The sequence below is a fragment of the Bos indicus x Bos taurus genome, chromosome 12 (genome assembly GCF_003369695.1).
Source record: "Bos indicus x Bos taurus breed Angus x Brahman F1 hybrid chromosome 12, Bos_hybrid_MaternalHap_v2.0, whole genome shotgun sequence".
Classification (NCBI taxonomy): Eukaryota; Metazoa; Chordata; class Mammalia; order Artiodactyla; family Bovidae; genus Bos; species Bos indicus x Bos taurus.
In genome coordinates this window covers 86,328,195-86,339,765 of record NC_040087.1, presented here as the reverse complement: position 1 = coordinate 86,339,765, position 11,571 = coordinate 86,328,195, and the positions used below count along the sequence as shown (strand labels likewise).

The 11,571-nt window shown below is 57.7% G+C and overlaps 1 protein-coding gene across 4 annotated transcripts; it reads left to right on the top strand.

Moving 5' to 3' along the window:
* The first annotated feature begins 4,199 nt into the window (after nt 1–4,199).
* On the top strand, nt 4,200–9,094 carry ATP4B (ATPase H+/K+ transporting subunit beta). Of its 4 annotated transcripts, none has more exons than XM_027558057.1 (7): nt 4,200–4,424; nt 4,814–4,942; nt 5,827–5,940; nt 6,057–6,241; nt 6,954–7,010; nt 8,050–8,148; nt 8,567–9,094. In XM_027558057.1, exons 1-7 carry the CDS (start codon nt 4,313–4,315, stop codon nt 8,726–8,728), a joined length of 858 nt encoding a protein of 285 aa, XP_027413858.1. In that variant the 5' UTR covers nt 4,200–4,312; the 3' UTR covers nt 8,729–9,094. The 4 variants fall into 4 exon arrangements, with proteins under 4 accessions (XP_027413858.1, XP_027413859.1, XP_027413857.1 ...); XM_027558058.1 differs by lacking the exon at nt 8,567–9,094 and adding an exon at nt 8,413–8,560 and having other exon boundaries at nt 4,201–4,424; nt 6,042–6,241; XM_027558056.1 differs by having other exon boundaries at nt 4,203–4,424; nt 6,042–6,241; nt 8,056–8,148.
* Nucleotides 9,095–11,571: the final 2,477 nt, after the last annotated feature.

Here is an 11,571-nt window from a genome sequence, read left to right as displayed (position 1 = left end):
TCAAGTACACAGAGCTTTCTAAACTCATTGGGTCCTTTTCCAAAATTAAAGCTTTTATTGAGAGCAACTGTAGCCTCCCGTGCAGTTATAAGAAGTAATGCAGAGACCCCCGTGCCCTCGCCCCGTCCCCCAGTGACAGCATCTGCCCCACTTAGCGCAGGATCGAAGCACATATACCGACGAGGACTCAGCCAGCACTCAGGACCCCCAGCACCACATGGTGACTTTTTATAGACAGCCACCGCCTTCCCACCCTGACAGTGTCCCGAACCTGGATAACCACTCAGCTGTCCATTTCCATAAAGCTGTCATTTCAAGAATGTTGTATGTTGCAGTCCATGGGGTCACAAAGAGTCAGACACAACTCAGCAGCTGGCAAACAACTCCACGTAAGTGGAGTCGCACATTATATACTTTCGGGGACTGGCTCTTTTCACTCAGCGTGACTCCCTGGAGGCAAGCAGGTGGCTTGCCTACCCACACCTGCAGGACTGCTGAGTCCTACAGGTCACTCCACGGTGTGAGTGGACCGTGGCTGGTTTAATCATTCACTTGTTGAAGGACATCTAGGTTGAGTCCAGTTTGGGCTATCGTAAATAAAGCTGCCATAAACATCCAGATACCCATGCAGACATGAAATCTAATTTCTCGGGATTAATGCCGAGAGCATTGCTGGGTCACATGCACTTGCAATATTTGCCTGTTTAATTTTTTAAGAAACTGGCAAACTTCTCCCCAGATGGAGCAGGATGAGACGGTTGGATAACATCACCAACACAATGGAGTAAGTTTGAGTAAACTCTGAGAGATAGTGAAGGACAGGGAAGCCTGGTGTGCTGAAGTCCAGAGGGTCGCAGAGAGTCGGACATGACTCAGCGACTGAACAACATATGCTATTTTCCACTCCCACCAGCAACATGTGAGTGACCCAGTTTCTCAGCATCCTCACCAGCACTGGGAGTTGTCACTATTTTTCATTTCAGCTCTTGTGATAGGTGGTAACCACTGTGGTTTTAATTTGCATTTCCTCACTGGCCAGTTATGTCGAACATTTATCCAAGTGTTTATTTCCCCCCACAAATCCTCTTTGGTGAAACGTCTCTTCACATCTTTTGACCACATTCTAACTGGACCACTTGCTTTTCTGCTGCTGTACTTGAAGTCCAGTTTTTCAGTTTTTTCTTATAGATGGTGATTTTAGTGTCAAGTCTAAAACCTCTCTGTCTTAACCCTAGTTCTTAAAGATTTTCTCACATTTTTTTTCTAAAAGTTTTATACTTTTACATGTAAATCCATGACCATTTTGAGTTAATTTTTTTGCAAGCTGTGATCTAGATCAGGGTTATTGGACGTTCAGTTGCTCAGGCTCCATGTGTTAAAAAGGTCATCTTTGCTTCAGTGATCTTCTTTGGCCCTGTTGTCAAAATCTGTGGGCGCACGTGTGTGAATCTGCTTCTGAGTTCTCTGTTGTGTCTGTTGGCCTCTGTCCCTCTGTCCCTCACTGTCTTGATGGTGTGTTTATATCTGCCCTTGCGGCCTTGAGGTTGTGTAGACCAAGTCTTCCTACCTTATTTTTCATTTTTAAAATATTTTCTAAAGAAGTAAGTATTTCAAATAAAGAATAAAATATTTAACTTTTCTAGTTCCTTGGCCTTTCTGAATAAATTTTAGAGTAGCCTTATCCCTAGACACCAAAAATAGATCTTGTTTGGATGTTGATAGAAATTGTGTTAAAAGAGTGTATCAGTTTGGGGAGTATGGACATCTGCGTAGAGTCTTCCAACTTGTGAGCACACTATGCATCTCCATTTACGTAGGTTTCTGTCTCATTGTCACTTTGTGGTCTTCAGTATAAAAGTCCTGTACATGTTTTGTTAGATTAACCCCTAAGTAATTCCTTTTTATTTTAAGCAGTTGCTTTCTAGAGTTTCTTGTGTGTGTCTTTGATATCCAGAAGTTTGATTACAATGTGGCATGGGCTGGGGTGCCTTGTTAGCAGTTCTCTCAGCTTCTTGGATCTAAAGGCTCACTCCTCACCCTGCTTTCTTCTGCCCTGCAGGACCCCGATGACTCGGGCGTCAGTCTTTACCACGGCTGGGCACCGAGCTCTGCACAATTTTTTCTGGCTCTAGTTTCTCTCCATTTGTTCAAACCTGGAAACTTCTATTTTTTTTTTTCTTCCATGTCACTGATTCTTTCCCCTTTCCCCTCCCCTCTGCTGAGGAACACATTCTTTGAGCTTTTTAGTCTGGCTTCTGTATTTTTTAATCTAAAATTTCCGTTTGGTTCTTCTGTGTATGTTTGGTTTCTTTCCTTAAACTTCCTACTTCTGTTTTCCCATTTGTGTCAAGCATGTTCACAGATGCTCGCTGAAGCATTTTCACTGTGGCAGCTTCACAACCCATCGATGGTTCCAGCCTCTGTCACCGCAGTCTTGACACCTGTTGACTCTCCTGTTTTGACTCCTTTTGAGATCTTCTCGGGTCTCGCTGTGATCAGTGATCATCCACTGGGCATCTTCCTCTCATCTAGCCCTTCAGTTTCTGCTGATTCCTCGGACCCCCCACCAGGGAGAGGCGTGGCTCCTGCTCCTTACGGCCCCCAGGTGGGAACCTGGGGTGAGCCCCACTTGGTCTGGCATGCACCCTTTTCGGGGGTCATCTGCTCAAGTGGTCCCACAGGCATGCTGGGCAGGAAGCTGCCCTCTCCCAGTGCCTACCCCCCAACCATGGACACGTGTCCCGAGAAGGTCGCTGTGATAACACGTGTGCAGCTCAGCACACATGTTCATGTTTGTGGGAATTCAGAGACTAAGTGTGAGGGTTCAGTCCCGAGACTAAGCCCCAGGGAGTCTGCACTGTCCGGGCCAGGGCGGCACGGAGTCTGCGTCTGCCAGTTGCTGCCCTGCGCCTCGAGCCTCCTCACCTGGAGCCCCGGCTCCATGGGCGTGGACAGTGAGACCGAAGCCCGAGGCCACACTCTGCGTTTCTACTGCCCCGAAGTTCCAAAGCCGTGACTGGGAACAGTGTGCAGGAAAGCGCCTAGGAGCCGCCCATTAAGAAACCCAAGAAATTATGAGTCCAAGCTAAAATGCTACAATTCCATGTGAATTTTTATCATTTTGCTGACAAACTCTAAATCACCCTAAAGAAAACGGCATAATGACTGGAGGTTTTTCATAATTCTTACCCTGGAAGAAACCTTCCGATTTGACCCTGTGCGTCCCTCAGACTGAGTGTGACACTGGACAGTTGGACAGCTGGAGCTGTGGGCAATCCCCGTCAACCCAGCCAGTTCTGACGTGTCTGAGAAGGGGCCTGTGGCCCATCACCCCTGCCTGGTGTTGCCTCTTCTGCCTCATCGTGGAGGAAGGAGTCACATCCCCAGGCCATGTCTGCTCCCTGGGAAGCCAAGGTCACGGCCCCGGCTACATAGCCCGCCAAAGCTTCTTGGTTCTGACCACACACCACAGGGGTCAGCACTGGGGGGTGGTCCGGACACTCAGGCCCCCCACAGGTCAGCTCACTCAGAAACTCGGGGCTGGGACCAGTGTCAGAGGCCGCCAAGGCTCCCCAGGTGACTCGGACGTGGCTCCGGGCGGCATGTCCACTGCCCAGACATGGCTGTGGCCCTGCAGCCGCAGGCGAAGCCCCCGGGAGCTCCCGGCCCACTGGGCCCATCTGGGTCAGAACCTGCCTTTGAACAGCACACCCGGGGCCTGGCGTCGTTGAGTGAAAAGCATGTCTCGCTGAAGGGCGGTGGATCCCTCTGTGGCTCTTAGGGCAGCACGTAAGTGGTCACCCGAGCTGTGCTCGAGTGTCGGGACCCCTGAGTCCCCAGCCCGCCTCCCGGGGCGCCGGTGAGCTTGGCTCTCCCGCAGCAGCAGTGACAGAGACAGGAGTCCCCGGCTCCCACCCCTCCGGGACCCCCACCGCCGCCTGCCACGACCTCAGGCTTCTGCCCCTTCAGCTCGAGCCTCTCGGCCACGGCTGGGTGCTGGGTCCAGGCCTGGCCTCGCCGACCTGCTCTCCTGCCAGCCCCTCCCAAGCACCTGCTGGTCTCCTTGCTTGCTTGTTATCAGAGCAGATAAAGTTCCCGCCAAGGGCACGCGCGAGGAGGGGCTGGCGGTGGTGGTGCGGGGGGTGCTGCCCCGACATGCCTGGGGAGGCGGCAGAGGGCACCTTAACAGCAGGGCCGATAACGCCTGCCGGGGCCTCCCTGATCTGGGCGCCGAGTGCCCTTGGGCTCCGAGGAGGAGACCTTAAAAGCCGGTCGCGCGGCCTCCCTGCAGCCCTGGCAGCAGCGGTCAGCGATGGCGGCGCTGCAGGAGAAGAAGTCGTGCGGGCAGCGGATGGAGGAGTTCCAGCGCTACTGCTGGAACCCGGACACCGGGCAGATGCTGGGCCGCACGCTGTCCCGCTGGGGTCTGTGCGTGGGGCCCGGGAGAGGGCAGGGGCCGCCCCGCGGCTGCCAGGGACTGGCGGTCCCAGGGTCCAGACCAAGCCCCCCCAGCCTCCCGTCCCCGCCGGCAGACCCCAAAGGCCTGCCCAGGCCCTGACACCCCTGACCCCGGGTACTGGAGGGTGGAGGGCAGCTGAGGACGGGCCCCAGAGGCTCAGCCCTGGATTTCAGAGCAGTGGGTTTAAAGCTAGGTTCCCAAAACTGTAATTTTTAAGAAGACTTTTAAGTGAAGGGGCACAGGGTTATTGGGGTGAGCATGTTCTGGAGCAGGTGGAGTGCCCACCTGAGAGGTGAGGCGGTGAGCGCGCGCACGCTCCTGGCGACCGAGCCCCTGACCCGCCTCTGCCTGCAGTGTGGATCAGCCTCTACTACGTGGCCTTCTACGTGGTCATGACGGGCATCTTCGCCCTCTGCATCTATGTGCTTATGTGCACCATCGACCCCTACACGCCCGACTACCAGGACCAGCTCAAGTCGCCAGGTAACCGGCGGAGGGCCCCGCTCCGCCAGCCCCCTGGCACCAGGGGACCAGGAGGTAGGGGGTGGGCATCCAGCTCCAAGGCTACTCTCCCAGGGGACCCTCGCCTCCTCGCCGGCAGGAGGCCAGCAGACCCAGGGCTGGAGTCTTGTCTAAGGGGGGGCGGCCGCTCCCCATGTGGAGTCGCTGCCCAAACAAGGGGAAGCGCTGGGGAGACGTGCGGGCCGAGGTCAGGCGGGCAGCCCCTCTGAAGCCTAGGGTTGGCACCTGGACCAAGACCTCCGCACGCAGCCCGCTGACCGGGCTGAGAGCAGACAGCAAAACAGAGAGAGGCGGGAAGGGTGCTAAAGGAAGCTCGGCTTTTCCAGCCCAGCGACTCAGTGTTTGCCAACCCTGCGTCCTCAGTGCTTTCTGAGGAAAATAACCCAAGACCACCCAAGAGCAGTGCTGGGCTGTGCCTGGAGGCGGCGCGCTCGCCGCCCTGAGCATCGTCCACAAATCCTCGTGACAGCTGGGGTCAATCTTTACAACCAACAAACAGATCAAACGTGGAGGATCTCAATGCAGTCTCAGAACAGGATGTAGTAGACTACACGCTTGAAACCACACCCTGATAGAGTTTGTCTCAAACCCGCAGGCTGGCAGGCAGGGTGAGGGGCGGGCCTCTTGCAGAGGGAGCCCGGGGGCCTAACCAGGCCTCGTGCACCTGAGCGGCCCCTGGCTACTGTGCAGTGTCCCAGGCCTTCCTGGGCGCACCTAGGGAGGCCGGGGGCCTTCGAAGTCCTGGCCCCAGTATCCTGGGCGCTGCCCCCGCCCAGGGCAGGCCAGCAGCACAGCACGCAGCCTAAACATGCAGCCAGACCCCAGGCACTGCGTCCTCTCTCCAGGGGTGACCTTGAGGCCGGACACCTACGGGGACAAAGGCCTGGACATCTCCTACAACGTGTCAGACAACAGGACCTGGACAGGGCTCACACAGGCCTTGCGGCACTTTCTGGCAGGTAAGGGGTGACCCGGGCCCTGGTCTCCATTCTCCTTTCTTAAGGAGCTGGGTGGGGGGCAGGCTGCTGCTCGGACAGGACCACAGGTGCATCCCCCCCAGGCTACTCGCCTGCAGCCCAGGAGGACAACATCAACTGCACGTCCGAGAGGTACTTCTTCCAGGAGCACTTCCTGGCCCCGAACCACACCAAGTTCTCCTGCAAGTTCACAGCGGACATGCTGCAGAATTGCTCTGGCCAGCCTGACCCCACCTTCGGTTTTGCAGAGGGAAAGCCGTGCTTCATTATCAAGATGAACAGGGTGAGTGTGGGGTCAGAAGGGAGAAGGGCCCCCACCCTCTGCCCCTCCAGCCCCTGGGCTGGCTGGGGAGCCTGCAGCCCCTCACCCGGAAGTAGCCATCCGGACTCGCCACCTGCTTGACTGGAGAGCCGCAGAGCCCAGGGCAGTCCTGTGCGCAGGACGGCTGGGAAAAGCCAGGCGGTCAGCATGGGGAGGGCACCTGGGAACCCGCCGGGGCCAGGCGCTGAGGGACAGACCGAGAGGACTCGGCAAACCTCTGGAGGCCGCCCACGATGGACAGGAACCCAGGGGGCGCGGGACCTGGCAGGGGCGACACTGTTCACTTTCCTCTCCGAGAGGCGGCGGAGGCCATAGACATGCGCTCTGCGCTCAGGCTGGTCCAGCCGGGGGCTGTTCCCTGGCGGGCACGCAGAGCAGGAAGGCTGGGGTCCCTGTGAGTGAGGCGGGTGCTACCCTGGGCCCTGGGCACCAGCTGGGGGACCCAGGGGCCAGGGCTTTCAGAGGCGGAGCCAGGCGGGGTGGGGAGGCACAGAGGGGGCACTGCACAGGGGCGGGAGGCGGATGCCGCGGCCTGGGCTCTGCTGCCGCCCAGCTCTGCCACACGGCAGCCAAGACCGCAGGCTTGGAGCATGAGGGGGCACACCTGCCGAGTCCTCAGAGCAGGACCCCCAGGCCCTCCCCGCCCCCTGCACTCACAGCTGCTCCCTTGCAGATCGTCAAGTTTCTCCCCGGCAACAGCACGGCCCCCAGGGTGGACTGTGCCTTCCTGGTGAGTGACCCACGGGCCATGGCCGTCCTGTTTGGGCTGGGAACCCCTCGGGAAACCCTAATCAGGTTTCCCCTACAAACATCTCAAGGGTCGCCTAATAAACCAGGTCACGGATGGCAGGAAGCTTCACGCTAAGTGGTTTTTATCACAGGGATGAAAACCCAGTAAGAAAAACAGCACTTTGTTTTGCTTCAAAAAAGCATCTGAGACAGCATATCCCCAACACACTTCAGGATGTCTGTGGCAGTTTGGAAAACCCAACTCACCTCTACCACACTCTTTTGTCCTTTTGTTTGCTTATTGACAAAACGATGCTGACTAACACCAGCACCGTTGATTAACAGTGTGAGTTTACACACTGCCAAGAATTGCCATTAATTTAGTCCAGTTTTTCTCAAAATGCGTTTTTAAGTACCACATGGATAAAACTAAACTTGTCTTCACTGAGTACTTTCTAAAGTTTGCTTTCTCAGTTATGCCTGGGCCCAGGCTCTTTGCCGCCTGCAGGGACACCCCACCAGGGCGACAGCACACACCTTGGTGCGGCCCCCAGGCCATGGGGTGCGTCCTGCCCCAGCTTCCCGTTTCCAGCTTCCCTGACCGCACACGTGTAGGCTGACTTGAGATTTTAACAGACACCAAAGTGCTCCTTCCTGCTCTCGGACGGGCTTGGGCTCCGTCGGGCCGTGTGCCAACCCTGACGGAGGACGAGGGCAGCCCCGGCGGCAGGCGGGCCCCAGGCTCGCGGGCTGCCAGCCCCACACACTTGGCCCTGGCTCCTCTTTTACCCTGAGAGAGTTTAATCTGAAAGGTACAACTTCGGTAAGTCACCAGGGTCTCATGAACTAACAAGTTACACCATGAGTGGATTCCTGGTTGATGATACAGACTAGATCTGGCTCATGCCAACTGCCCGTGCGGTCACCTGCTTTGCACCCGTGCACACATGCAGACACACACACAGCGCATGCACGGAGACACACGCGCGTGCGTCCGCCCGGCCCGGCCCGGCCTTTCTCGCACAGCTTCTCACCCGCAGGACCAGCACCGGGACGCCCCGGCTCTGCAGGTGGAGTACTTCCCGCCCAACGGCTCCTACAGCCTGCACTACTTCCCCTACTACGGGAAGAAGGCCCAGGTACGTGGGCCCCAGGGCCCGACCGCAGCCGCCGCCCGCGAAGGGACGGCCGGAGACGCTTGCCTGTGAAAGGAAGCCAGACTGTACTTAGCCCATGCTAACCGCTTAACCTCCTGGGGTCTCCCAAGCCCACGTTCTCACCCAAAATTGACATCAAATCCTATTTTTACCTTCCACGGGCCTCCTTAGACAACTGCATATCCACTTAAAATTATTTTTCCCAAAGCTCTTGCTTTATCCTCTGTGTTGGTCAATTTTTATCAGGTGTAGTTTGACGTTGGATTGGTCACGGGTCCGTCCCTCTGGGCCGGGTCTCCTCATTTCCAAGCAGGAGACGTCTGTAACTCAGTGAGAGCTCCGCCTCTGAGCTGAGCACCCAGCCGCCCTCTCACGAGGACCCTAACTGGCGTCTCTTCAGCCCCACTACAGCAACCCGCTGGTGGCCGCAAAGCTCCTCAACGTCCCCAAGAACAAGGAGGTGGTTGTCGTGTGCAAGATCCTGGCGGAGCACGTGACCTTTGACAACCCCCACGACCCCTACGAGGGGAAGGTGGAGTTCAAGCTGACAATCCAGAAGTAGTGGGGCCCAGGCTGGCCCCCAGGCACAGGGCGACCCCAGCGCCTCGTCCAGCGGAACCCGGCACCCGGGCGGCGCGGCACCAGACAGCCCCACTCCAAGCTCGCACCGTCAAGATCCCATCGGACCTCTTACCTTTCAGGCAGATTTGTAGCTTCGAAAAACAGGCTCACACGGGGACCGTAAGATGTGGGAGGACACAGCTCGGCCACGCGGACCGCACCATCCTCGCTATAACTTACTGTTCCTACACGTGACTATGAACACCAGAAACCTGACTTAGGACTTCAGGCATTCTGGACTCTGGCTTTAAAAAGTACAACTCCTAAACTGTAAAAATCAAGTTTACTAAATTTCACTCTTAACCTACGTAAGAGTCATGTCTTTCCTGATGATGGGGAAGAGTTAACTAAAAAAATGGAATGAATTAAAATTTAGTTAGTTAACTTTAAAAGACTTAACTAAAATTAACTAAAAAATTCTCCTTCTATAACACTTTCGACTGCAAGTCGGCTAAGTTATGAAGCAGCGTGGGAGGGGCTGCCCCAACGACATGGCCAGGACGCAGGGTGTGGCCATGTGGTGGAGCCTGGACCCCAGAGGTGGCCTTCCTCCCAGCACAGTCTCCCCTCCAACCTCCAGGGCGGGGGTCTCCAGCCCCAGCCTGTTCAGAAGATCCCAAACCAGAACATTCTGTCCCAACGACATATCTGCTATTATTATCTGTCACCCAGAGCCTCCAGAGGAAGCCCCATGGAGCCAGGGGACAGGGGCCCTGGGCTGGGGACGTCCTCCCTGCTGACCCCTCGGCAGCAACTCTGAGCCACCTGGGAAATGTCAGGTCAGGGTCCAGGCCATCCTGGGGATGCCACGACACATGGGAGGTCAGAGGTCAGGGGTATAGTTACCCCGGAAATGACTCCAAGGTCTCGATGGGGCCCGTGGTGTCCATGCACAGTAGGCAGCCTGCCCAGGTTCCCCCTACAGACCCTGGAACGTGGGGCTGCTGACCCAGTTCAGGGGGGGAATCAGTCCAGCTGCTGAGGGGCTGTCCCTGCCGGGTGTGGGGAGGGGAGTACACGCTCTCAGACCTAGCTCCAGCTGGCCACAAGGCGCCCATGGACAGGAGGGCTGGACCTGCCCATCAAGTTGCTGCTGAATACACAGGCTGACCAGCCCCTAGGGTAGGGGCGGCCAGGCTCTGGGGTCAGAGGTCAGAGGCCTGGGTTCAAGTCTGGATGCTTCTCCTGCCAGGCCTCGCACCAAGGTCACCGATGCCTCAGGTGACCACCGGGGACTGGCAGGAGCTTGTGGACACCCCCAGGGACCATCGGGGACTGGCAGGAGCTTGTGGACACCCCCAGGGACCATTGGGGACTGGCAGGAGCTTGTGGACACCCCAGGGACCATTGGGGACTGGCAGGAGCTTGTGGACACCCCCCAGGGACCGATGCTGCACTAACACCAGAGTCAGGGCTTGGCCCGAGCCGCCCCAGGCTGTCCTGTCTGCAGAACTCAGGAGTCACTAGCTTATAACTGTGACCACCCCCAGAGGTCACAGGCCACCACCACGGGGACAAGGGGTGGAAGGAGGCCGGTGTGGAAGCCCTGAGGTATGGCCCTCCAGGATGACTGGGTCGTGGCCGAGTGCCACCAGGAAGAGCGCTGAGGTGAGGATGCCAGCTCCTCACCCTTGCCCAAGCTCCCCACCCACACCACAGACCCTCAGCCCTGCCCCCAGGTGTGTCAGCTCTGCAGCACCCTGGACGAGCAGGAGCACCACGCTGGGGACGCAGCTGTGGCTGTGGTGGGTCTGTCCTCACCCACGTGGTCCACCCTCAGCCACACACGGCCCGCCTCCCTGCACACGACCTGCTCACCCACACGTGGCCCCCCTCCCCTGCTCACGACCTGCACTCGCCCACACGTGACCCACCTCACCCACACATTGCCCACCTCACCCACACGTGACCCGCCTCACCCACACGTGGCCCGCCTCACCCACACGTGGCCCCCCTCCCCTGCACACGACCTGCTCACCCACACGTGGCCCCCTCACCCACACGTGGCCCCCCTCCCCTGCTCATGACCTGCACTCGCCCACACGTGACCCACCTCACCTACACATGGCCCGCCTCACCCACACGTGACCCACCTCACCCACACGTGGCCCCCTCATCCACACGTGGCCCGCTTCCCCTGCTCACGACCTGCACTCGCCCACACGTGACCCGCCTCACCCACACATGGCCCCCCTCACCCACATGTGGCCCGCTTCCCCTGCAAATGACCTGCACTCGCCCACATGTGACCTGCCTCACCCACACGTGGCCCCTCTCACCCACACATGGCCCGCCTCCCCTGCACATGACCTGCACTCGCCCACACATGACCCGTCTTCACCCACACGTGGCCCGCCTTTGCCCACTCATGACTGTCCCTCACCCACACGTGGCCCTTCCTCACCCACATGTGGCCCATCCTCGCCCACTCATGACTGTCCCTCACCCACACGCACCTGTCCTCACTCACATGTGGCCCATCTTCACCCACTCGTGACTGTCCCTCGCCCACTCATGGCCCTGACGCTGCCCCGACCTCTGCCGCATCCCTCAGCACGTAAGTCCGTCACAGTGGGGATGACTGTGTGGGCCACGTGTGGGTAAGGCAGGATAAGCTGCCACACTCTGGGGCACAGGACTGCTCTAGTCCACACCTGGTACTGAACCTTTGCTCGTGACTTCAGACAACCTGAATAAAGCATTGACCTTGCCCATCTTACCATCTTACTCTTTTTCTGAAAGTCAAAGCCTTAAACTGTGTTTCAGCTCCTGGGATCCAGGAAG

Excerpts from the sequence above, each read along its gene's own strand:
- ATP4B (XM_027558055.1), top strand. The coding sequence starts at position 4,313 with ATGGCGGCGCTGCAGGAGAAGAAGTCGTGCGGGCAGCGGATGGAGGAG. Across the intron at positions 7,011-8,049 it reads GGGTGGACTGTGCCTTCCTG|GACCAGCACCGGGACGCCCC; the intron begins GTGAGTGACCCA and ends TCTCACCCGCAG. Across the intron at positions 8,149-8,566 it reads ACTACGGGAAGAAGGCCCAG|CCCCACTACAGCAACCCGCT; the intron begins GTACGTGGGCCC and ends GCGTCTCTTCAG.